The sequence below is a fragment of the Hemiscyllium ocellatum genome, chromosome 6 (assembly GCF_020745735.1).
Source record: "Hemiscyllium ocellatum isolate sHemOce1 chromosome 6, sHemOce1.pat.X.cur, whole genome shotgun sequence".
Taxonomy (NCBI): Eukaryota; Metazoa; Chordata; class Chondrichthyes; order Orectolobiformes; family Hemiscylliidae; genus Hemiscyllium; species Hemiscyllium ocellatum.
Window position 1 is genome coordinate 90936048 of NC_083406.1, and position 27897 is coordinate 90963944.

Consider the following 27897-nt stretch of genomic DNA (forward strand, 5'->3'; position numbering starts at 1 on the left):
TTTAAAGAGAATGGGGGGGGGGGGTGTAAAAGAGAAAGGGGAGAAGCATTGTTAATTAGGGAGTGCATCACAGCTGCAGAAAAGGAGGTTGTTGAGGAGGGTTTGTCTACTGAGTCAGTATGGGTGGAAGTCAGTAACAGGGAAGGAGCAGTCACTTTCTTGGGTGTTTTTTATAGATCCCTCAATAGCAGCAGAGAATTGGAAGAAGAGATTGGGCAGCAGGTCTTGGAAAGTGCAGGTGTAACAGAATTGTTGTTATGGGTAACTTCAACTTCCCCAATATTGATTGGAACCTCCTTAGTGCAGATGGTCTGGATGGAGTTGATTTTGTCAGGTGTGTCCAGGAAGGATTCCTGACTCAATATGTAGATAGACTGACTAGGGGTGAGGCTATATTGGATTTGGTGCTAGGCAACAAGCCAGGACAGGTGTCAGATCTCTCGGTGGGAGAGCATATCTTGGTTGGGCAGAATAGTTCTGGACAAAATGAATGTTCTTCCTCACCTATTATATCCCATGAAAATGCTCCCTTTGATGCTGCCAAGGCAAGCGCTGCACATGCTTTATAACTGGCTTGAATTTTTATTTGGCATCATAGGCAACCTCTTATTAAGCTAGACAAATTGTATCTTTTGCAAGAAAGGAGGGGGGGGGTGTGGTGGAGTCTAGATTTTCCGGACTTTAGGAAACAGTGAAAGCTTGGAGGATGATGTGGCAGGGTGAGAGCAATTTACAAAATGTTGGATTTCAGCCAGGTTTAATGGACTCTGGCTTTAAGCTTCGGGAGTCCAGAGGAATCTCCTGTTTAGGAAACCTATTCGATGGGGAGGTCACGACGTCCTTCGAACAGATAAGTCAGAGGTTCCTTCCTACCTGGGAAGGAACTCTTTTGATATTACCTAGTTAGAGACTTTGTACAAAAAAAAAGACTACATTGATGGTTAATTCTAACAAATCGGACATAAAGAGAAAAGTCAACAGGCGCCCCCTCGCTTAGCACTCTCTGTCACTTACGAGGTAGGAACGTGTTGAAGGTCATGGAACGACTGTATAAAACCTGGACTCAAGATTTAGGGGTGGAAGTCTCCTCAGAGATGTGTGAGGACATTTTGGAAAATGTTATGAAGCTCTCTATTTGTAATAAGTCTCAGGCTATTCATTTGAAGGTACTCCATAAGGCCCACCTGGCACCAGAATGGCTTGCGAAGTTTAAGACAGGAGCGTCCCCAATGTGTCCCAAGTGTAAAACGGAGGTTGGTACTCTTACCCATTGTTTATGGACATGCCACATGATCCGCAGGTTTTGGGATGATGTAGCGAGTGCTTTGGCATAAGTTTTGGGAACTGAGATTGGGTTGAATCTGGTATCCTTCCTTTTGGTTTTCCAAATCTTCCCTCCCTGGATGTACATGTTTACTATTCTTTCTTTCTGCGCGAGGAAGAACATTTTAATGAGCTGGGTAACGGAGAATCCCCTAGGACTCTCAAGCTGGCATAGGATAGTTATGGAACACATCCCCTTGGACTTCCTTACAAGTATGATACACTAGAAAATGGAATTGTTTCACTGAACATGACGGCCCTTTTTGTATTATATCGATGTCGACACATCGGCTACATCCAGGGCCTTTGTCTAGCCATGAGAACTGTGCCTGACAGTTTGGGGGCCCATGGGAGGAAGAATCCCGCTTAAGTACAGATCTATTCACTATTGCTCCCAGTGTTGGGGAGCTGTGATGAGAGTACGCTGAGTGTGGTAATTGTAACTTAAGCTACCTTGTTGTAACTTGATATAATTTTATTTTGTCTGTTTATTTTTTTCTTCTTTCATATTGGTTATTTATTGAACAGTAAGTTTTAGAGAATTTTTAAAATTCTTGTGTTTTGGTAGTTTGTGGAGTAGATTAGTTTTTTTTTGTTTTGTTGTTGCTATTATATTGTACAGTGGTCATACTATTTTGTACAAGTTTTATAATTTTGTAAAAAACATAAAAAAAATTTTCAAAATAAAAATATTTATTAAAAAACTATTCATTTATTCTCTATGCTGTGACCTCTCCCAAAAAGGTTCCTCCAAGATCAGTTGTGAATTTCACATTTTGTTCATTTTCCCATCTGCACTCCAATGTCCAGTAATACATGAATCCAACAGCAAAGGCAGTAACTGTGTAGATTCACTGCTGTGTCAGTTAGCAGTGTGGGTTTCTCTCTCCCTCTCTGTCCTGCACAGACCATGTGCTGCCTTTGTCTGCTCCTCTCCCTTTTAACAGTGACGTTGTTTTGACTTTTTTTTTCTCCAAAGTTCCAAAACAATGCAACAGCATATAAAACAGTAATTGCTGTTCCTGCAATTTGAAGAAATTACCTCCAACACCTAAAATACATCAAAAAAGGAGCAGCCGTTACAGCCATACATTTTTCTCGTCCTCCATTTTGGAGTCTCCTGTCTCGGTCCAGCTATCAACCTTACCTTCCCATCTAACAACTAAAATGCCAGTCATGATGTTTTACAAGTGTTTTGTACCATATCATCAGTAACTGCACTCCCAGCAAGGAAATAAACAAAATAGTGCATTCCCTCAGCTGAGCTTGCTACTATACAGTACTTACATTTTGTATTTCTATGGAAACAGGTGTAATATAGCTGTCATCTTCATGACAGAGATGGTGGTTGATCACAGTGTTAGAGAAGACTGGGCTCTGCATCTGCCACTGTTAATTCATGCACTCTTTTTGGGTAAGGCTAATTGTTTTTAATTTTAATTTAAAATTGTGGAAGTATTCATGTGAGTTTATAGAAGATACAGAAGATTCATATTTTCCAGTTAGTAAAATTCAGGATTGATCATACAGTAACGGTGCTACAAGGCTGTATGATATTTTAATGAAAGTATTCATGTATTTTGAGACTGCAGTGAAAAGAATTTTATTATAGTGTTAATGTATCAATTATTATATAGAATTCACCCTAACATGACTAAGATTGCATCAACCATAACAGCACTTCTGAATTTACCAAATGAGAATTGATTCAATTTTCCTCTTGATTTTATTGGAATACTCAGCTATGTTCACTATTTCTGTTGGGTAGGTTTCATTCATGTGTAACACACAAATAAACTGCATTCTTTGCTGATGACAAAAAAGTAAGCACACTGTTATAGACTAGGCCACACCCCTCAAAACATTTTTAAGCAGGTAGCTCAGACTGTAACTTTGCATTTGCTTAGCTGGGTGTATAGTAGATATTCCCGAAGTAATTAAGCTGGGTCAACTGCCAGGTTTTGCACAAACAAAATTTGCTTTAAAATTATGGAATGAAACACAAAGAACAGAATAGTGGATAACTTTACCTATCCAAATCTGACCTAATGATGCTGTTCCAAAAATACTTGCAACTGTCCCAATAAACATATCCCTTTGCACAAATAGTAAAAAATGAAACGAACTAGAGCTTACAGGCTTGAAGTTAGTGAGGGCAGACCTACACATTCTAAAAACTAGAATACAGACCTACTAACATTGTATTCCATCTGTAACTTATTTGCTCACTCTCCTAGCTTGCCCAAGTCCTTGTGCAGTCTCCCCATTTCCTCAACACTACCTGTTGCTCCACTTATCATGTGCCATCTGCAAGCTTCGCAACAATGCCCTCAGTTCCTTCATCCTTAATGTAAAACATTGATTGTTGTGGACACAACACTGACCCTGAAAAAGATCCCTTTGTCTTCACTTCTGTCTTCCAGTCAATTATTCCTTTTTCTGTGTCAGTCCTTTGCCCCTAACCATAATGACCTCTTACTTTGCAGCTTCCAGTGGTGTCACCTTGTCAAAGGTATTCTGCAAAATCCAAATAGTTCATATCCACTGGCTATCCTTGGTCTAACTTGCTCATGACTTACTCAAAGAATTCTAACACATTTTTTCAGGCATTACTTCCCCTTGACGAAGCCATGCTGACTCTGCCCTATTTCAGCATGGACTTTCAAGTTCTCCATAATCTCATTCTTAATACTGGATTCTAAAATCTTAGCAATGACTGGGATCAGGCCAACCAGCTTATAATTTCCCATCTTTTGCCTCACTCCTTTTTTAAACATGGGTGTTATATTGCTGCTTTCCAGTCCTCTGAGACCCTCCCTGATTCTAGTGTCCCTGAAAGGTCACCACAAGTGATTCCATAATCTCCTCAGCTATCTTCTTCAGAACTCTGGGGTGTAGTCCATCTGGTGCAGGTGATTCATCCGCATTCAGACCTTTCAGCTTCCCCAAGACTTGATGGTCAGTACATACACCTCTGCCCCCTGATTCTCTTGAGGTTCTGGTATGCTACTGGTGTCTTCCACCACGAAGAGTGATGCAAAATGTCTAATTCAGTTCTTCCATCATTTCTTTTCTCTCTATTACTACTTCTTCAGTCTCATTTTCCAGAGGTCCAATGTCCACTCTTGCCTATTTCTTATGTTTTACATGTCTAAAAAGAAACTATTTCAGTCTTTTATATTGCTAGCTAACTTACCCTCATATTTTACCTTCATCCCCTCCACCCCGTTGCCATTTTAGTTATCCTCTGCTGATTTTTTTTTAAAGCCTTCCCAATCCACTGACTTTCTACTGGGCTTCCCTGCTTTCTATGCTTGTTCTTTGCTTTTATCCTATCTCTAACTGTCCATTGTCAGTCAAGGTTGCCTTGTCCTCTCCTTAATATGTTTCTTCTTCCTTGGGATTAATTTCTGCTGTACCTCTCAAATTACCCCCAGAAACTACTACTAATACTACTCCACTGTCATCTTTGCTCGGCTCTCCTTCCAAACAACTCTGGCCAGCTCTTCCCTCAGGTCTTTGTAGTTACCTTTGTTCTATTGTAATACTATTACATCTGATTTCAGCTTCTCACTTTCACCCTACAGTTTGAAAACATCATATTATGGTCACTGCTTTCTCAGGGTTCTTTCATTTAAGCTCCGAAATTAAGGCTGCCTCACTACACGTCATCAAATCCACGTTTGCCTGTTCACTAATGGGCTCTACCACAAACTGCTACAAAAAAAAATCTCCTAGACATTCCACCAATTCTGTTTCTTAGGATCCACTACCAAGCTGATTTTCTCAGTGAACCTGTATATTTAAAATTCCTGCATAATTATTACAATAGTGCCTTTCTTACAAACTTTTTTCTAACTCATGATTTATTTTCCATCCCACATCCTTTCTGCTGCTAGGAAGCCTGTAAATAATTCCCTTTAGAGATTTTTCCCCCTTTGTGGTTCCTTGGAAGCTATGCCATCTGACCCTACATCACATTGATTTAATTTCATTTCTTACCTTTGAGGCAATCCTGTCTCCTCTGCCCACCTACGTATCAGGTGAAGCCTGCCCCATTGGTAAGCCTCCCTCCTTCCCTAGTACTGGTGCCAATGTCCCATGAGTTTGAACCTTTTTCTTCCGCACCAATTGTTGAGCCACAAATTTTTCTGTTTGTATACAATTTGAAGCTTTTGTCGCCTTTTAGGTTACTTGAAAATTTGCTCTCATACTCCTAATTTTCCCCTTTTAAACAATCCAATGGTCCTTCTTTGCTGAATTCTAAATTGTTCCAAGTCCTCAGGCTTTCTACTTTTCTTGAGCTACTTTATGTGACTCCTCTTTAGATCCAATACTGTTCTTAATTTCTTTGATTAACCATGGTTGGGCCACTTTTTCATTGTTTCTTTTGCCCATAATGAATGTATAATTGCTGCAATGCATGCATTTCTTCTTCAAGTATTAACCAATTCTTGTCCATTGTCATTCTTTTTAATGAGGTTACCCAGTCTATCGCCACTTCTTGACCCTGATACTCTCACATTTCCTTTTCTCTAGATTTAGGACCCTGATTTTGGTTTGGACAACTACACTTTCTATCCCAATGAAAGAAATCTGTCATATTATAGGCATTTTTTTCAAAAGGAACCCCCACGTTTTCAAGTCTCAGAGTAAATGATAGGGGCATATTTTCAGTAATTACTCTCAAAAGGCAATACAAATTTGCATTACATTGTTTTTCAAATGTACATCTATTATAAACCTTGTTTATCAATGTAATAACTGAGGACCAAGAATAAGTATGTACTCAACGTTCTGAGGAAGAATCACTGGACCTGAAATGTTAACTATGATTTCTCTCCACAGATACTGCCAAACCTGCTGAGCTTTTGCAGCAATTGTTTTTTTTTGCTTCTGATAAGTATGTACTTCATTTATTTTCCTCATGTCTTGTTTTTAAGGTCTTGATCATTATCGTCCAGAAGTGTTTGAACACAGCAAAAGATTACTTTTGCACCTCTTGATAGCCTTATCATGCAATGACAATTTCCAATCTGTGGCTGCCGTTCTTCTGCTTAACAGAGAAATCAGCGAAAGTAAAACACTCACAGTAAAACCAGCTTACCCACCAGAATATCTCTATTCAGGTAAAGATAACATTGAAATGAAATGAATCTTCACTGGTTTAATTGCTTGAGGTAATTCTCCAAATAAATATATTCTTGATTTGCAGAATTAATATCACATATAGAAAAGATCAGACTCGTGACTATAATCCTAAGAATTTGTCATCAGACTTTTAGTTTTGATATATCCACTGATCATTGGTTTCAGTAACCTATGTAATAAAAATAACATTTTATTCAGTAGATGACACTCAAAAAGAAAACAAAACCTTGTGCTATAGATTGTATGTAATGCTACTGTTTCACAGGTGCGATATGGGTAGAATGCATACTAATTTTGCTTTTTATTCTTGTGAAGAGATCTTAATTTGCAAGACCAATGTTTATTACTGATCCTAGCTTCTCCTTGAGAAGGTAGCATTTTAATCCATTTCAGGGATGGTTAAAAATAAGCTACACTGATGTGACGCTGGAGGCTGTCTGGGTTATGACGTCAGTATGTTTGCTGTTTGCAAAGCCTCAAATATTTTCAAATTTGATATTTTAAAATTTAGCTTTAATTAAGTTCATTGTCGAAGAGTGTTGCAATGGAAATGCATAGTCGGTCAGGCAGTATCTGAGGAGCAGGAGAGTCGACATTTCAGGTGCAAACCCTTCATCAAGAATCCCGGTGAAGGACTTATGCCTGAATTGTCGATTCTCCTTTTCCTTGGATGCTGCCTGACCAGCTGTGCTTTTCCAGCACCACACTCTTCGACTCTGATATCCAGAATTTGCAGTCCTCGCTTTCTCTTAGTTAATTAAGTTCATTCCCTGGTAATATATTGAGCAGAGCAAATAGTTGAAATTGTTTTCATTATTTAATGTGTTATCTTTTGGATAATGGTTCCAAGATGGATTAAAAGGGCAGTTTGCAACCTTGGAATAAATAGGAATACTGTTTGTGTGTTCAAATTTCCATGCAAAATTCATGTGTTTTGTGTTATGACTTTTACAGTAATGTTCCTGTTTACTTAAATCAGGTGGTTTTGACTTCTTAAGAGAGTATCAGTCCTCTCCAGTTCCAGATTCAGGTTTAAGCTCAAGTTCCACATCTTCCAGTCTCAGCCTTGCAGGTAGTAGTGGGAACCTTCCTCAAATCTCACAGGAGATGGAAGAGATTGAAGCTGCAGCTGAAATAGATGAGAAGGCTCACAAGCTAATTGAGTTTTTAGCAAACAGGTAATGTAATGAGTGTTTCCATCCATATCTTTAATGCATTTTATGTTCTTTGTGGAAAACATCTTGATTTAATGTAAAGTATAAGAAAGGCAATTAGGACTTTTGTGTTGGAAAAGTGTTCCAGTAAAATATTTGGGTTGTACTAATTGTCACAAAGAATCTCAGAATTGTGGTGGTATAGAAAAGGCCATTTGACCATCATACCTGCACTGGCTGTATGAATGAGCATTATGATTCAGTGCCATTTTCCTGCTGTTTCTCTGAAATCCTGAATATTGTGTTTATTTAAATAATAATTGAATACCCTATCTATTTGTCCAGTTCTCTTATGATTTTGAAGAATTGTCAAATCTCCTCTTGGCCTTCTGTCCAAGGAAAACAGTCCCAACCTCTCCAATCTGTCTTCATAACTGAAGCTTCTCATCCTTGGGTAAACCATTCTCAAAACTTCTTTTGCATTCTATCCAATGTAATCACATTCTTCCAAAATGGTGGTGTCCAGACTGTATTCAGTACTCCAGTTAAGGTCTAACCAGTGTATCATGCAAAATCAGCTTAACCTCCTTGTTTCCATATTCTATGCTTTTATTAATAAAGCCTGCCATAGTGTATGCTTTATTAACTCTGCTGTCCACCTTTAGTGATATACACCTTGGTCTGCTCCTGTCCACCTTTAAGGGTAGTGCCCCTTATTTAAACTGTATCACCATGTTCTTTCTGCTGAAATGTATCATCTCACACCTTCTTTGCATAGGAATAGGAATAGGCCAAAGAGCTCCACAGTCCATAACATCATGGCTGATCTGATATAGTTTTAACTCTACTAACCTGCTTGTTTCCATAGCCCCTGTTACTTTAACCAAGTTACCCTGGTCTTTACAAATTGACTTATTGATTGCCAAATTTGTGTTTGAATCTAGTTTCTGTAGGTAGAACTGGATCTGCAAGTTTGTCACTAGCCTACAAGAACCAGATTTAGCAGCATTAATGTCAGAATTTATTTGATGCTGGGCTCCTGTAATCTAATTTAAAAGAAGCCTATAGAAGAGCCCCACAATTACATCAAGGTATATAAATAATTGAACAGTGCCATCTACAGCTTGATTAAATTGCTTTTTAGAATCTCGGCCAAAAGAAAATATTCACACTAAAACAGATATTTAAATCCTATGTTTGAAATTGTATAATTTTTTTGGTGAAAGTTGTATTATTTTCTTAATCTAGTGTTTCATAATTAAACCTGAATAATAATGAGAAACAATGACTTGGGAGGAATAACTTGAATTTCAAGGACAGATGCGCCTTTTCAGAGTTAAGTTCTGCTGGGGATTTTCAGCATAAATCCCACAAATGCAACCTTCAGAGCAGCACTACAAGAGACTGGGATATATTTAAAGGAACAGAACTACTCCAAAAGTAACAAGGATTGCTTTTTTTTGTACATCATTTTAAGGGAATTGATTATGACTTCGAGCAGAATTGTTCTTGTCGTTTTAGTTACAGAGGTATCAGACCACATGGACAAAAAGCTAAAAGAGATAAAATACCAATAATTTCTTTGCTCTCAAAGTCATTAAAATTTAATGTTGCTAAGAAACTCCTTGAGGAAATTGGTTACATAAAAGTTTAGATACTAGCCTGTGAATATTAAGGGGCGACGATCTAAGACTGAGATGAGCAGGAATTTCTTCTCTCAGACAGTTGAGAGCTTTTGGAACTCCTTGCCAGAGAGAGAGAGAGAGAGAGAGAGAGAGAGAGAGAAATGCTTTGGGGACAGAGTCCTTGAGTATATTTAAGGCTGAGATAGATTCTTGACCAGTAGGAGGATAAAGGATTACTGGGAAAGAGCAGAAAAGTAGATGTGAGAAATATCAGATCAGCCATGATCCTATTGAATGGTGAGGCAGGCTCAAGGGGCCAATCAGCCTGTTCCTTATGGTATCCCCACAGTCAAAATCTATGACTATGCGTTTTAAAAATCAAGATGGTCAGTTTTTACAAGTACTGATAACTGAAAGTACACCTCAGTGTTGCCCTTATGGTATAAATGAAGTCAATGAACGGTGAACCTAAAAGCTACAGTTTTTGAATTTCTAAATGTAATTTTCATCAGTATATCTATGAATGGAATGATTACATAGTCCTTAATGCAAATCACAGTATTCCAAGATGTGAACTATATTTTTTTTAAGTAGGTTCAGTTGCTGAATAATGTTATTTTCTACAGGCCATTTGGACCTCTTTGGTGCCATGAAGATATTACTCCAAAGAATAACAATTCAAAAAGTGCCGAAGAATTAACCAACTTCCTCCGTCACATTGTGTCTGTATTCAAAGATATAAAATCAGGTATTTTACTTTGCTGAAGCTATACATTTCTGGAATTAACAATGTAAAATTAATGTAAAGTCAATTGTTATGCATTTTCATGTTTATTATAGAACCATTCTGCAGAAAAAGGAGACCATTCTAGCCATTTTACCTGGACCAGCTCTTTTGAAAGAACTATTGATCACACACTCTGTTCATTTCTCATATGCATGGGAATATTTCCTCTTGAAGTAGCTATTGAGTTTCCTTTTAAAATTTATTATTGAATCTGCTGCCATCATCTTCTCTGACAGTCCAACCCAGAGGAGAGTGCACTGCCCATGTGTAGATTCATTTTACACATGCACAAAAATATCAGTTGAAAATTATGGGATACTTTGTCCCTCTGTTATTTGTTGATCTCAAAACAGGGACTGGTCACCTAGTTACCCTAATAATACTGTAAGAAGGCAAGTCAAGTCTTATATGTTTTTCCTTTCTGCCATCTTGACATGATTTTTTTATGATAAGCAGGAGGTTGGAAGAACACAGCAAGCCAAGCAGCATCAGGAGGTGGAGAGCTGCTTGGCTTGCTGTCTTGTTCCAGTCTCCTGCCTTTCTACTTTGGATTCTAGCATCTGCAGTTTTTTTTCTCTAACCATGAATCTTTTGGATCAGAGAACTGACTTAAATGGTCCTGATGCAATTGTCTAGTTACATTCAACCCTGAATTCTTCGACTTCCAATAATCATTCTGTTTAAAGTATTATTGTCTTTAAGTCTCCTCTTCCCCAGGCTTTCACCTCACCATCTAAAAATCCTTCTAAATTCCTGAGAAATCCTCATTATGGTTTAACCTGAGTGATTAGTTTTAAACAAAAAACTGACTGGAAATGCAGGTAACAGTCATACTGCTAAGGTTAGGGCGAATGGTTTTCTTTCCTTGCCTCCTCAGCTCCATACATTAAAATCAAGGCTTTCCTTTTAACAATGAGGAATTAGTGGATTTTTTTTCTACATTATTTGATTTAAGTAATAATGTCAGTTATTGATTACAGTTTTCTGTATTAACATTCTGTTTTATAGTAGTTAAAAAGGCAATACTATTTTAGCCCCAGCTAGAGTATTGTATCCAGTTCTGGGCATCATACTTAGGACAAATATGAAGATATTAAAGAGAAAGCTAATTAAGACAAAATTAGCTGAATGACTTCCTTTGCACTGTAAAAATTCCATTAACATATGAAATACATTTCCATTTCTCGTAGGCTGCTGTATGGAACAGCGATTGAGTGAAGTTGCTCTACAAACAGCACTTTCCAGTTCTTCAAGGCATTATGCAGGTCGCTCATTCCAAATCTTCAGAGCTTTGAAGCAACCTTTGTCTGCACATGCTTTATCTGACCTCCTGTCGAGACTTGTAGAAGTTATAGGAGAACATGGTGATGAGGTTCAGGTACACTTTCCATATTTGATCAAATTGTCTGCAGCTGAGGCTGTCTTATGTTTATGAACATGGTACATCATTGAAACCCCAATTATATTTCATCACTTTTTTAAGGGTTTAACAGACAAAGAGCACAATAATGTAATTTCATTACATTTTAGTGAATTTTAATTGATTACATTCTTAGATCACTCTACACCCTCTAGAGACTGTAAAATTACTGCCAGCAACGTCTATATTTCTCCATTTAACTGCACATGTGCAAACTCCAGAAGTTGCTCTCGGTTTCAGAGAGTAATGACTGAAAGTTTGGCAGTCCTGCTGCTGTTTCTAACCGTGGCTCATATTCTTTTTCATTTCTTCCATTACATGTAGTTTATATGAATATTTAAATACCTATTCAAAAACCAAAACTGATACCTTCCTTTGAAAAAAAATCTCGTAAGGAATTTATAGAAGAACAGACTTGATGGATCAAATGTTTTACAAACAGCCAACTAGACAGTGAAGGAACAGAACTGTCTTTGCACACTTAATAGATTAAATTTATTGAAATATTATTATAACATGCAACTCTAGCTAGTGCCCACATTTTAGCCACAATATATATACATATATGAACCATGGCAAGCCTTGCAAATAATAACCACCTACAAATAGTTATCCCCAAATGATATACAATTAACAACTTGCTTATTTCATTCCTTATGATCCTATTCATGAAATTAACAAGTCTTCCGTGTAAGGAAGAACTCATATTTTCATGTTCACTCTGCTCAATGACAAAATCTTATTAATCATTACTGTGTTTATAAAATCAAACAATAGTATTAATTATGTTTGGATCAAGACTAAAAGCTATATTTTCATCCACGAATCAAGTGATCAGGCTTGGGAAAATTCCAAGGTCCGTGAGCCAGACTTTTAAAAATGGTGTCCATGGCTCAAAACGGCATAAAAATCTATTTCCTACATTTATGTTACTTGAATTTCGTCATGCTTTATAATAACAAACATTTCATTCACATTATGTTATAAGAACAAGCATTGAAATTTACTTATAATCCCACTTCCAGAGTCCATAATGACTTGGAGCTGTCAATAAAAGCACAAAATGCTACCCTACTGTGATAATGGGTGCTAGTGAAATCAGTCCAGCAGCGCTATCCATCAACAGAAGCCTTAATGCATATGTCAACAGGTGGAGTGAAATAGCAAGCAATACTTTTTTTCCCTCAATACTCAAGACATTTTCTTCAGAGATTTAAAGGACAGTATGTCTAAATGCCTTGAATGTTTTGACACCCTTTGACATTTGTTTTTGACAGCTCCTCTTGACCAATCCTCTCAGTGTTTGACAGATCATCTTGACTGTTGCTTGTGGCAGTTTGTCAGTTAGTTTTGATTAGTCTGTTGATTGTTCTGAGGAGGTTAACAGTTGATGAGTTTATGCACTTTTCAGACAGATTTATGCCTGAAAATCTGATATTTGCAGATCTTGTCAATCTTATTAACCATTACTGTGTTTATAAAATCAAATAACGCTATTAATTATGTTTGGATCAGGACTAAAAACTGTATTTTCATCCACGAATCAAGTGATCAGGCTTGGGAAAACTCCAAGGTCTGTGAGCCAGACTTTTAAAAATGGCTGTTCATCCTCAAAATGGCATAAAAATCTTTTTCCTGCATTTATGTTATTTGAATTTCACAATGCTTTATAATAACAAAAGGCCTAAGACTTCAAAGACAAAAATTTAAATTTTGTTTAGAATTCTTCAGTATAATAAACCTAGGTATCATGAATAAGGAACCGCATTCCATTTCAAGTCAATTTTAAAAATCCCATCTTATATTAACTACAAGACCCCAAAATGTAGGAGCCAAAATAGGTAATTTGACCAGTCAGATCTGATCAAAGCTAAAGTGAGCTCATTGCTGATCTGATAATCCTCAACCCACATTCCTGCCATTGCTCTATTTCATTGGTCTCCTTACTGATTTAAAACATATCTTGGCCGTGGATATGCCATAATTAACCAGTCTTGACGTCTTTCTGCAATAAAGAATTCCACAGATTCATTACCCTCTCAGAGAAGATATTCCTCCTCATCTCTATCTTAAGTGGGCAATCTTTTGATCTGAGATTATACTTTCCAGTCCTAGACTCATCAGCAATATGAAACAACCTGTCAGGCTGCTAAGAGTCTTATATCTTTCAATAAAGTCACATCACTTTCCTTGAAATTCCAGAGAAAACAGCCCCAACCTACTTAACCGAGTCCACATTGCCAGCCCAACTGGAGTGGTGTGGTGGCCCTATCTGCAATTGAAGTAACTAAATCCAGTCCCAAATTTACTAATGGTACATCAACAACACGTACCTTGACAGAGTTCTGTCAAGTTTAAGTGGCACCATTTTACTCCAGGGCTGACAAGGCCCAAGAAAAGCAGATGAACCCTGTATCTCCCAAAATGGCCATTGGGTCATCTTTAGATGTAATTAATCCCTATTGGGAACAATTTCCTGATGAACTAATAAAATAAATTTTTCTCAGTAATATAATTTTGAAACATTCCAATTAATTTTACAAGTGTAATTATTTTTTAAAAAGTTCATTGGAATCTGCCAAGGTATACTTTTGCAAAAGTTCAACTTACAAAACTCTAATTTTCAAAATTATTCTGACTTATACCAGGGTTATGTAATGGAAGCACTCTTAACACTGGAATCAGGCATTGACAATTTGGCAGATTGTTTGAAGAACAGTGATCTTTTAGCTGTTCTATCCAGGTAAGATTGTTTTCTCCTTGCAACATCTCCTTTGATGTTTTGAATATATTGAATGTTATTTAAAGATTTATTTTCCTCCAAAGCTGAAAGAAGCAGGACTTCAGTTTAATGCTTTACTTAACACTGCTTTGATCTAGAAGTGACTTCACGTTGAATTTTTTACACAACCAATTTAATATATTCAGAGATATGCGGAGAAGATCCAAATCCATTTTGTATCTAATTCTGGGATCAGCAGAACAGATAGAAGATTAGGAAGTACCTCATTAGTGTTGCTGGCATCGCTGTTTTGGAAAATTAAGAGGGGCGTAGTCTCTTAAAAGCAAGTAATTTCATATATAGGAATAGAAACGTGGAAAGCTGTTCTAATGGCTTTACAAATCAACATAATTTTAAGCATTTTGAAATGTAGGAAGTTGAAAGTACCTTTGTAAAGACATTTTCAATCAAAATATTAGTTACTAAAGAACATTTTAGATTATTAAAGTTTATGGCTGGTAGTAAATTGGCATAGGCAGGCGCCAAAGAGCAGGTCATTATATACAGTTTTGTCTAGAACCAGTAAGCTGGATGGGAAGATCTAAAGCAGAGATAGAGGATAAGGGATCATTATTGCTAATTTATCTGGAAGAAAAATCTCTCATTTTATCTTCCAACTTTCACAGTGACAAAATTATCTAACATATTAAGTAAACTGATTTTGCAGTTGTCAATTTATTTGTTAAACTTGTGTCCTCCTAACAGTTTAAGCCAATGGTGCAGTGGAAATTAGCTTAAGTTAGCAAAGCCATGCATGGGTTTCCCATCTCTGGAGGTGGCAAGAAGTATAAATAATTAGTTGAGTCTTTCCTGGAGAGAAACTAAACCCCTTCTCACCACCTCAGCGATTAAATACTTAGGCAAGAAAGCCCATTAGTGACTTTCCCAAATCACCAGCAATTCAAGCTTTTAAGTCGTTAGCAATAGGCTACTTAAGATGACAATCACCCACTGGACAAGCAAGTGAGAAAGGTGGCTAGTTTACCCACTGGAAAACTGGAGTAATGTACCTGCCTTGGTGGGATGTGACCTCCAATAACCCAATTTGGGGGCAATTTGATGCACAGGTGAGGTTAAGGAGGTGACCTCTGAAAGCCACCATCTTGCCCTTGCCTCCACTCCACCCTCCCCCCTCAACCACATCCCACACAAAGAAGGCAAAAAAAATACTTACCTCCTTACCACTGGATCCCCCACCCCACCCCACCCCACCCCACCAAGGACTGCTCCTCGGATGCTGCCTGAACTGCTGTGCTCTTCCAGCACCACTAATCCAGAAACTGGTTTCCAGCATCTGCAGTCATTGTTTTTACCTAAGGAATAGGAGTTGACCAGCTAACTTTAGGCCCAGGTGTTGGCCTCCGATTGTTTGGCACTTTACCAATGTTGAGGCCTGTGATGGGGAGAATTAACTCTCTAAGCTCTTAATGAGCTGGTTAGTGGGGAATCCAGAGAGCCACCAATCACTTCCTTTAAGAAAAAAAACAGAAAATCTCTCCTGATTTTCTTGTTGCAACAAACTGTGTCCATTTTGCCTAGTATGGAGAGTGGAGAGCCTGAACATGGATAACAGACGCAGATCAACTTCCTGGAGGTAGTACATAGCAGCAGGCCTGCCTGCCAGTGTTGTAGCTCTATTGAAACAGCTTGGCTATTAGCCCAGCTAGTTCTGGAGCACACGTGGTGGGTATTATTTTAAGAATGGTGTCAAAACCCCATAGCCTTTCAGTATTCAATGCCTTCAGAAGTTGCTTGATATTTCATTTGAAGGAATTGAATTTGAAGACTTTGGACTTCACGAAGAATTCACAGTGCATCATTCACATGGCATTTCTGGCCGAAGATGCAGATACACCATTCTTGTCATTTGCATTCATGTGCGAGGTTCCCCTAATATCTCCCAGATTATGCCTTGTTGTTAACATAATCTATCTTAAAGTTGCAGAAATATGTAGGACTGGATTTTAGGTATCCCAAATGAGCTTGTTTTTGTTGGGGGAGGGGCAGGAGGTAAAATGGATCAGGGGCCAACCCATCACCTCCCAACAAACTCAAGCTGAAATCAGAAGCCTGCCTTCCATATTTAAATTCATAATTTTGTCCCAAATAAAAATACTGTAAAGCCATAATATGACTGCTATTGACAGAGTGCTGAGAGTGGACAGGGTAGTTTCAAAGGGTATATCTGGATTGTTAAGCAGGTACCAAGGGCTCCAATTTTGGCCCCTGACCCTTTGTAACTGGAAGGTTTTCCACTCACTGACCACCCAACTGACAAGCCTGTGCAGCCCCACTCCCAATCTAGTCACTCACTGGTGAACCAAACAAAAGCAAATGTGAGTGAGAAACAGTCAGTCAGTTATTGGAGGAGCAGCACAATGTGAGCAAATGAACTCAGTCCAACACCTAGAGGCAAAGTAGTGAGACTACCAGATAGGAACACAGAGGGTTTTGGAGAGAGATTGGCTTGGGAGGAGGGGAATGAGAGTTGGTCATTAAAGGTGGTGTGGAGGATAGTCAAGAAACCTTCAGGTTTCCTGGCTTGGTAGGACAGTGAATGGCTGGGAAAGTCAGGTGTGCCATTGGAGTCTGGCAGGTGGGTTACATCAAGTGAGTGACATGGGAGAAAGGGGGGAGGGTGTGTGACTGAGGGAAGATGAACATAAAACCTAGGGGCTGGAGAAGGTAATTCAAGCCTGCTGCACCCTTTGATATGATCATTGTTGGTCACATTTCAGTTTCAACTTGACTTTCCTGCCACTCTCCATAACCCTTCAATGATTACTGACTAAACATCTATCTATCTATCTTCAACTTAACGTCTGGAATAGTGTATTCCACAATTTATCCTTTGAGATATTTATCCTCATTTGTTTTAAATTGGTCACTCCTTCTCCTAAAACTATAACCACTTGTTCTAGATTGCCTCACATGAGGAAACATCCTTTCAGTGTCTATTTTAACAATTCCCTTTAGCATTTTGCATACCTCAATTAGATCTTCTGGAGGAAAATAGGCAGAATGGAAAATATTGGAATGTTTGGCATCAAGGATAAACATGTTGCCTTCCTGCCACCACAAATTAGGTTATAATGGGAATGCTCAAGTTTGACTTGTTACTATTACTAATGAATTTACTTCAACTGATCTTAGATCATTTTGATTAACTCTATTATATGAACCCACTAGCTGCCTGATTCCTAGAAGTTCTGACAGGTTTCCTTACTTCAGGAGGTCACAGGTTACTGTCCTAGATGACTGTGATCATGGACCAAAATGGGACAATCCAATTGAGACCTATGAATGATTAATAATTGAGTACTTAAGGGCCTTGTGCTGCAAACACTTCAGCTCCAGACAGGACAAGAAAACATCAGTCTCCATAACTAGTAAACCAGTATAGTCAGGCTCTCAGTTTGTTGGGGAAAGGAGGAATCCTTCAACCTACAGCAATTTGTGCAAGACTGCAGACTCTATCTAGGCTAGATGGATAGCATCTGAGAGATACCCATATGCCCTCATTTCTAATCAGCCTGTCCCTATCTCCCATAGAAAGGACCTTCAAACATCATCCCCCAGGAGTAATCTTCCATCTGGGAATCCAAGGGTGTGGTGCCTGGCAGCAGCTATTGCTCTGTTGTAGAACTGCTGAGTTTTGGAGCTTTTAACTTTTGATTGACCAACAGATCTTAATTCCAGAAAGCCCACCAGCTGCCTGATTCCTAGAAGTTCTGACAGGTTTCCTTACTTCAGGACGTCACAGGTTTCTGTTCTAGATGACTGTGATCGTGGGCCGAAATGGGACAATCCTGTCAAAGCTCAGCTTAATCCATCCTAATTTACTTTAAAATTAGATATATTACAAATGCTTTCTTTAAATTCATAAACTCAACAGGCTGACGGACCTCCTGGTAATGTGTACTTTGAAACCAAAATTAGTCCTGATGGTGCTATTTTCAATAATCTCTTAGTGGGCCTCTTCTGCATTGTGGGGGAAAAAAATCTTGTAATCTCTTCCTTTACTGTCTTGCGGAACATTTTAAATTGATGACCTTGATTAACTAACTTATTGTCCAGTGAAAATAGTTTTCAATAGTAATAGTAAATTTACTTCAACTGATCTTAGATCATTTTGATTAGCTCCATTATATCAGCTCTTGGCCTTCTTTTCTGTCTTTTCCCTCATACATAAAGCCTTTCAGTCCTAGGAACATTTTTGGGACTTTCCTTTCTAAATTCCTTCCTAGAGTAAGGTACCTGAAATTTGATGCAAGTTCTTGTAGAACTTGAATCGTAAGTAATAAATTTAAGTATTAATACTCCTAAAAGTTCCATTATGAAGAAATATAATTAACCCTAACTTTTAAACTCACAATTTTGAAAAATAGAGTTGCTTTAATAGTGAATACTCATGATAGAATTAAGGAAAAGCTAGTGAGGTTATAAAATAAAATAGTATTATGGAGCTAAATTAATTTCTGTGGTGATGCAGACTAGAGAAGCAAAAAGAAGCATATCCGCTTCAGCCATTATTCTTTGAAAGGGAGGTCCCGACAATGCAATTCACCTTTTTAATTTTTACAAGTTAAAATAAAAAGCAGAATTACTTACAGTTTATGAAGTAATGCAAGTGTGAAAAAGGAACATTTGTTGCAGTCAGAATTGCTTAAGGCACCTGGAATCATTCTGTCTGAATTATGCTGTGTTAATTTCATATTTTGCTTTTAATCAGATCATCCTCTCCTGATTTCATGATGAATACCAAACTAGCATCAAGTCGTAAGAGCACTGGGCAGCTAAATCTAACATCAGGCATATTGAACAGTGGTGGAATTACTACCGAACGCAGCAGACATCAGCGAAGCTTTTCTGTGCCAAAAAAATTTGGTGTTTCAGACAGATCTTCCGATCCTCCACGTAGTGCTACTTTAGACCGCATCCAGGCAAATGGTCAAGCCATTGTGTCAAAAACCCGAAGCTCATCCTCTCTTAAGGACAGCATAATCGATCCAACTAATATTAATAATCCCATGAATCTTTTGGCCACTATTTTCTGGTCTGCTGTAGCACTGATGGAGTCAGACTTTGAATTTGAATACCAAATGGCACAGCGGTTGTTAACTAAACTTCTGGTTCATCTGCCTTTGGATAAGGCTGAAACTAGGGAGAAACTTGAAAAACTACAAGGGCAGCTGAAGTGGACAAACTTCTCAGGATTACAACAGCTATTGCTAAAAGGATTTACATCCATATCCACTACAGACCTAACTCTACAACTCTTCAGCCAACTGACCCCTGTCTCTCGAATCTCCGTGATCGATTTAACACAAGCGATAGGTAAATAAGTGGAATAATTGTAATCATGAAATGGCACTATAGAATTAGTTGAAAATGATTTTAGGTTTTTATATTGTAATAACGTTTATTTGCTGCATGTTTTTAATTTTTGCTGATTTTTTTTACAGGAAAATTCTTGGTCATGTTTAAATAAGGCTAAGCTACAATAAAGGGCAATTTTTCATCTGTTGGTGATTTTCTGTCAAATAACTGACATGCGACACTGGGTTTAATGTTTTGCACAATGGAAAAGCTAGTTCTGATTTTCTTGGCAATAATTATTTTCTTTCAATAATTTCAGTGTTAACTGGGTAAGAGAAAATCTAATTAACTGTCTCCACAGTGTATTTTACAAATAATTGGATGATATTCATATTTGGAGGGCCATGGATACAAATCAGATTTAGGACAGTACTAAACAGCAAGTTAACAAGAAAATTGCAACTGATCAGTTAGCCATAATATTTTACAGAAGAAAGTTTGAAACAAAAAGAGGATTTGAACATAGAAACAAAATAGCTTGATGTCAGAAAGTAGGATCTGAATGTTGAGAAGTTTTTAAAACTGTCCAATAGAGAGGTATATCAAGTTTCACATGCTGGTGGAAAACACTTCTAAACCTCTTTCAGAGTTCGAATTAAATTTTAGCAGGGGTGCAAAGTGGGCAGAATTGGATAACCTTTCTCTTATACATCCAGTCTGATTTCCTGTTCTGTTACGAGTTAATGGAAAGGAAACTGGGTGATTTGTTTCATTACATGACTTTGTACTTAAATTTCCCCCATATATCTTGTAAATGGAAATATTCAAGTGAAATGAAATATAATGCCCGTTATGAAAGTATAATTATTATTCCCCTAGATTGCTTTCAACAGTTCCAAGGAATGAGTGGCTAATTCCTGGAGATTCCAGAACAATTGGATTCCAGGATTGGTAACCATAGGTGTGTAACTGACAGCAAATCTGGCACCACCCATTTTTACCCCACAATTTTACTTCCTGTGAAATTGTGATGATAAGTTAACAATGTCTCCTGTGACTTTCAGCTTACATGTTTATACTGTGAAAGTAGCCAAGGTCTTGAAGAATCACTTCTGTTTTCACAAATAAACAAATAAACTGGGTGCAGTAGGAAATCATGACAGTCATGATAATTAGAGAAAATAAGTATATTTCTGAAATAAATTACTTAGCATTTTAGAGAAACAGGCAGACATTGTAATTATATTTTCAAAAATACAACATTTAAAATCACACAAATTTACTGCAGGAAACATTGAGTAATCTACATATCATGGAGGGTCAAGTCTTTAAAACTTTTATAGTAAATAGAAGTACCTATTGTGTATTCTAGTATCTACTGTTACACAGGTACTGGCACATATGTAAAACAACCTCCTAAAAGAAACTATAATGATCATATTTAGTTTTGTATATATACTTAACTGAATATGCTGCCCACTTCAGTATTCATAAATTGAATATTTATCGACCTTTCATCCAGTAACCACAAAGGCTCCAAAAAATCTGAAAGCTCAAAAGTGGCTAAAAGTCTAGATCTGTTAATTTGGAAATACTTTAAAAAATGTAAGAGTAGATTTTATAGAAGTCTCTTGTTACATTGTTTTATTTCATGATCGAGCTGTTAGAGTTTAAACACAAAACCCATGCAGGCAAAACCTTTTAAACAGACTCTGTTCACAACAATCTGGGTTTAGGCCTGATTTTTGCCTTTTCATCATTTTCCCAGAGGCAAGAAAAACTAGGTCAGGTCTGATCTATCTTGTGCATTTCACGGAAGCAGCTGACCACTTAAATCATAAGTTGTCTCTACTCAAGCCAGATTTTGGTAACGCAGGAATGTGAAACCCAAAATGTGCAGAGCAAAACTTGTAAGAGCAGGTCTGAACTTTGAACCTTTCTTTGGATGGCCAGGTTACCCATTTGGAAAGTTAAGATACTTCTTTGAATATGATCCTTGGCTACGTTTAGGAAGGTTAGGTGTGCTTTGACATGATTAGAAGTAGGAATGAATGTACGTAAAAGATGCATAAGCTCATTAGCTTTCACAATAATTGGAACTGCTAGCAGACCCATCAGAATAAACTGTTGAAACTGTCAAAGGTATCAAAAGGACCCACCAAAGTTCAAGTACCTAACACATGCAATGGCCAGAGGCATCTATCAAGCCATTTAAAAGGCCTGTCTTTTAAATCTTTGAGGAAAAACAACCTGTAGTGTTGAAGAAAACATAATTGCTTGTTATTTCACTTCATCTGTTGCCGTAGGTATGAGGGTTTCCATTCCAGAATCATTGCTGCATGACTGCCTTCACAACTATCCAATATAACAGTAGAGTGACTGACATTTCAGTTTCATTGACAACTCCAAGTCTTTATAGACTCTTTGAAGTATGGCTATAAATTAATTCCAATGCTGCTCATTATAAAGAAATAGTAGAACTGGAAAAAAATTTAATCTTATAAAACATGTAGTTCAAAAAATGGTTCTAATGAATCAGTATATTATTTTCAATATAGTGAAGTCTGCAATATACTTTTGGAACTTTATTTAATAAAACTGTATTTGTCTCTGCATGAATCCTGAGGTGTGCCCTTGGTGAGTGCTAGATCAGTTCATATGGTAGGTATAACAGCAAGCAGTGATAGGTAGTAGGGCATGGGATGACACAAACTTAACATAGGGCTAGTAAATGTACATGGGATGTGTACATGGCTGTAGAATGCCTGAAGGTGAGGAGCCAAGCAGAAGCAATAGAGGCATAACATGGGTATGAAGAACTATGGGTAATGAGGTAACATAATTCATATGAGGGGATGTGAGGATTGAGTACATGAGATCAGGATGGCATCAAGGTTTTGAGAGGCTATGGGGTGTGTGACAGAGGTGATAGGCTTATTTTATGTGTCATGCTTGCCTTTAAAACTTCCTATACAGTGCTAGTGTGCAAAGGCTGGCCTCCTGTGCAGCCCACCTTCACACATGGTAAAAACAAGGATTGCAGATGCTTAGATTAGAGTGGTGCTGGAAAAGCACAGTAGGTCAGACGTTTCGGGAAAAGTCCTAATGAAGGGCTTTTGCCCGAAATGTTGATTTTCCTGCTCCTTGGATGCTGCCATACCTGCTGTGCTTTTCTAGCACCACTCTAATCTAGACACCACCTTCACACATGGCAACCTCCTTTGGGCAGGAATTCTCCCAAATCTGTGCACCCAACTCTCAAATGAAAATACAGGCCAAATTTGATTTTTTTTTGAGTACTGTAAAATTGCAGTGAAAATACTTTCACAAACATCACTATGAAGACTTAACACTTCCACCTTGAACACATTTGCTGAAAGACAGACCCCATACCCTGCCTGCAATCTCTCCAAAAATACTTAACCAGTAGTTGGTGCAGGTTAACAAACCTGCACAATCTGGGCCTCCAGTGGCATGCTGCAGTTCCCTGAGACTGGTTTCTGATTATCTGTCAACTTTCAGGCAGGTTACATCTTCATTGATGAGGCTTATAATTAAACAAGCACATTGGACAGTCCTTAATTTTCTAATTGGTACTTGATCCAGCAAGCTCTCTTCCTGGTGTGTGGTCCTGCCCTAAGATCACCTGCCCAAACATTTAATGCACAAAACAATAAACCAGAGGCACAATTTAAAAATGGGGATGCCAATATATCCTTGAAGTGACTACACAAAAGCTGGTATCCCGTCACCAAAGTACCGTTTATTTTCTTGTGTATGAATCAGTCCCCTGCACTGAGAAAATGTTACATGTGTTTTTTTTCTTTCAGAGCTCCAATTTTATTTATACAATTTTAAAACCCAATTTTGCAGTTGGAAGAACACTTCAGACAAAAATATCACATTTTGTGCATGATTGGCAAAACAGCTGACCTCAGGGATAGGTCAATGAGCACTACATTTACCTCTGCATTCTTTGACAGATAGGGGTGGTGGGGTGGGGTTGGGGGTGGGGGATTGGGAGGCGTTACATCTGGTTATATTGGTCAGCCAGGGCTTCTGTGTTGACACTCTGGGCACTGCCACAACAATGTCAGCATCCTACCCTAGCCACCAGACATAGTTTCTTGCTTGCATCTTCATTTGGAAATACCTGGATGACCCTTCCAGTCTTCCAGAAGGATTGGTCATGGACAATGGGGCATCATTTACCAGCAGGGAATTTGAATATTTCCTGAAGTCAAATGGCATTTGGCATATAAGGATAGCTCCATATCATTTATCGTCCAAAGGTTCAGTCAGTATTTGGTGGTAACCTTTACTGGTAACCTTTACTCAGACAATCACCCTTGCTCTCCATACAAATATGCTGTCCTCTATGGTGAGTTGGTCTCATCGGGTCCAGAAAGGTTTCAATCCTGGTTGCGATGGCCCTTCTGCTTCCTCCATTACCACCAGCTGTTTTAATGTCTGGAGCCTCTGGGAAAGTTAAGCCCCTTATAACTGAAAATGTTGTGGGAACACAAGCAATCAGAAGGATTACTCATTGCTTTTCATCTTCCCTCAAAGTCATTCACCCATGGAAGAAATATTGCATTGCTTTCACATACTGGGCTCAGTCTTTGTCAGCAGGATCAAATGAGTCAAACCTCCCAAATAAAGGCATGATGCCAGAAATGCTTATCCCAATTCCAGGATGACTGTTGCAGGTGAATGTTCTTCAGCCACAAATTGTTTTCTCCCATCACCACTGAATTAACTGCACAGAGGCCAGTATCCCGTCACCAAGGCAACCTTTATTTACTTGTGCAGAATACATTGACTGTGGCCAGCCAGCTCGGAGTCAGTCCCCTGATCTGAGGAGATTCTAAATCTCATGGGTTTTTTTTTGTGTGTGTTAAAGACAGTGAAAACAGCAGGTGTGTAAATCATTTTATTGATATGCCACCATCAGGAAAAATACCCATGTGGCCAGGAAATCAGTAACAAGTAGAGCCCCATCAAGAAATGCCTATGTGAACAAGTAAGTGAAGGGGATGATAGGGATTAAATCAAAATAGCGTTGGAAGGGGAAATGAAGCACTCCACACCCCATGGTGCCCAGCTCTCCCTAAAGACCTCAAGAGTGTTGATGGACACCACGTGCTCCCTCTCCAGGGACACCCAATCACAAATGTAACCACAGAAGAGAGGCAGGTAGTCATCCATAAAGACTTTTTCCAGGACGGCTGCTAAGACCCACAAGGAGGTCCTCTGACCTGCCTCCTCCCCATCGCACTGAGTGCCCTAGGGTCAGGAGCATGGGGCTAAAGTGCAACCAAAACCTAAAAGAAGGTTCTTAAGATAATTAAAAAGGGAGTGCAATTGCCCCCACCCCATATATGCATCGTCCACAGATTCCACAGGATCACAGAACAAACAGTTGGGCTGGGAGTTCGTGAACCAGTGCAATCTGCAGTACCTCCTGGTTATGTCTTATTTCTTTTTTCTCTCTCTTTTTGCATATGTAGGTGTAAGCCACAGTGAAAACACTAGGTGTAAATAATTTCATTAACATTCCACCACCACCAGGGAAAAAACACCCATGTGGCCAAGAAACCAGTGACAAGTAGAGCCCAGTTGAGCAATGCCTATGTGAAAGAAGGTTAATAGGCAAGCTAAGGGCTTTTAGAAGTAAAAGTAATATATTAGCTTTGATGAAAGATTGTTTAATGGACAGAAAGAAAGAGTGGGCATAAATGGGGCACTTTTAAGTTGTCAGACCGAAGTGAGAAGTGGGGAGGTAGGGATCAAATCAGAATAGAAGTGGAAGGAGAAATAAAACACTCTACCTCCGTGGTATCCAGGCTTCTTCTGGTTGTATTTTGTTTCCCCACACTAACACCTAACTGCAGTAGTACTTATTTTTCCTCAGCACCCATGTTGTTTTTGTGCAGGTGTCAGACACAGTGAAAAACATCAAGTGCATAAATCTTTATTTATATTTCACCACCAGGAAGAAAGGATTGGCCAATTGGCCAGTGACAAGCAGTCCCTTTCTTGAGAGAGGATAATGCTGTGTGATTAAAAAGTGAAGGGGAGTGTAAGGGTGAAATCAAAATAGAATTGGAACAGGAAATAAAACACTCCACACCCCATGGTACCCACCTCTCCTGCTGGTTATAGATATTTTTTTCTGTCCCCTAAACTGAGAAGACTCTAAATATCCTGACTTCTTAAAATTTAAAAAAAAATTATTTTATTTCCCCCCACATTATTGCCTTGCAGCAGTAGTGCTTATATTTCCTCAGCACCCATGTTTTGTGTGTACGCTCGCGCGTAGATGTAGGATGCAGTGAAAAACAACAGGTATATAAATCTTTATTCAGTTTCCACCACCAGGAAGAAAGGAAGCACCAAAGTGGTCAGTGACAAGCAGTGCCCTTCACATCAAAGGGCAATGCTGCGTGATCAAAAAGGTGAAGGGGAGGGCAGGGATTAAATCAAAATAGAATTGGAAGGAGAAATAAACATTCCACAGCCTGTGGTACCCATCTCCTCTCCTGGTTATATTTTTTTTTTTCTTTTTTGTTTTTTTTTTCAGGGACACTCCTGTTTATTTTTTTTTCTTTTTTTCTTTTTTTTATTTTTTAAATTAACCCCCACACTACCACCGAGTGCGGTAGTGCTTATTTTTTCCCCAGCACCCATGGTGTGTGTGTGTGTGTGTGTGTGCAGGTGTGAGACACAAAGTGCACAAACCTTTATTTAATTTCCACCACCAGGAAAAGTAGGAAAACACCCGAGTGGCCTGTGACAAGCAGTGCCCTTCACATCAAAGGGCAATGCTGTGTGATCAAAACAGTGAAGGGGAGGGCAGGGACTAAATCAAAATAGAATTGGAAGGAGAAATAAACATTCCACAGCCTGTGGTACCCATCTCTTCTCCTGGTTATACTGGGTCAACCAGAGCTTCCTGACTGGCCCAAGTTAATAACCCCAAACAGGAATCCTGCAGTCAACAAGATCCAGCTGGTTCCAATCACTACAGTCCGAGATGAGAATTCTTTTTCAAACTCAGAGTTCTGAACTTTGGAATTCTTTTCCACAGGGGACTGTGAAAGCTCAGTTTTCGACTATGTTTGAGGTAGAGATTGATAGATTTCTGACTACCAATGGTGTACAGGGTAATGGGATGCGGTGCATAGAAGGCACTGAAGTGTTCGATTAGTCAAAGTCCTATTGAATTGTGAGATAGGCTCAATGCTTGAAAGACCTGATGAAGGGCTTTTGCCCGAAATGTCGATTTTCCTGCTCCTCGGATGCTGCCTGAACGGCTGTGCTTTTCCAGCACCACTCTAATCCAGAATCTGATTTCCAGCATCTGCAGTCATTGTTTTCACCTCAATGGTTGAAAGGCCTACTGCTGTTCTTAAAAACCATAGAGTACAGCAACAAATGGAAGAAATTCACTAGAGAATTTAATTACTGCATTAATATAAGATACTGTGCATGAAATTTAACTTATGTACTTAAATGCATTCGAGGAAATCAGTAGGCTACAGGTCATTTAGCCTAACATCTGAGAGAGCTCTGAGCCGATTAGCCTCGGCTCAGTCAGAGAGCTACATGCCAGCTAGCTATACATCAGTTGTCAGGAAAGTTTTCAAATCTATTATCAAAGAATTATACAATAATTCATTAGAAAAGTATAGTATGATTAGAACAAGTAAATGTTATTTTGCTAAAGAGAAATTCTCTTTGATAAATTGATTGGAGTTCTTTGAGGATGTATTTAGTAAGGAAGGTAAATGGGATGATGTAGTATTTCTGCAAAAAGCATTTTCAAGAGATGATGCACAAAAGGTTAATAGACAAGCTAAGGGCTCTTGGAACTAAACATAATATATTAGCTTTGATGAAAAATTGTTTAAAGGACAGGAGAAAAGAGTGGGCATAAATGGGGTACTTCTATGTTGTCAAACCCTAAATAGTGGAGTGTCCAATGTCAATGCTTGTGTGGCATTTATTTACATTTTATATTGAGGACTTAGATACATTAACATCAGTCTTTTAGTGTAAGTTTGCTGATGATACAAAGCCAGGTAGAAAGGTAAGCATTGGGCAGGATACAAAAAAGGCTGCAAATAAATATAAACATGTGGTTTATGTTTAAGTGGTTATGTTAAGTGGTTGGACAACAAAATGGCAGGTGGATGATAGTACAGAGAAGTGTGAATTTACTCACTTTGATTGTAAGAATTGGAAAACAATTTTTGAATGTGCTTGTGCAAGGAATGCAAAACGTACCATGTAGGTACAACAAGCAGTTAAGGAGACAAGTGCCATGTAGTGGT

At 38.4% G+C, this 27897-nt stretch overlaps 1 protein-coding gene across 8 annotated transcripts in view; it reads left to right on the forward strand.

Moving 5' to 3' along the window:
- The window catches only part of LOC132816485 (protein furry homolog), a 397881-nt gene that overhangs the window by 303927 nt on the left and 66057 nt on the right, over positions 1–27897 (forward strand). For all 8 annotated transcript variants that reach the window (XM_060826132.1, XM_060826128.1, XM_060826135.1 and 5 more), the window contains exons 38-44: positions 2634–2737; positions 6267–6452; positions 7454–7652; positions 9880–10001; positions 11231–11418; positions 14109–14203; positions 18975–19579. In XM_060826132.1, the coding sequence (XP_060682115.1) occupies positions 2634–2737; positions 6267–6452; positions 7454–7652; positions 9880–10001; positions 11231–11418; positions 14109–14203; positions 18975–19579 (1499 nt within the window). The remainder of the gene's footprint in view (positions 1–2633; positions 2738–6266; positions 6453–7453; positions 7653–9879; positions 10002–11230; positions 11419–14108; positions 14204–18974; positions 19580–27897) is intronic.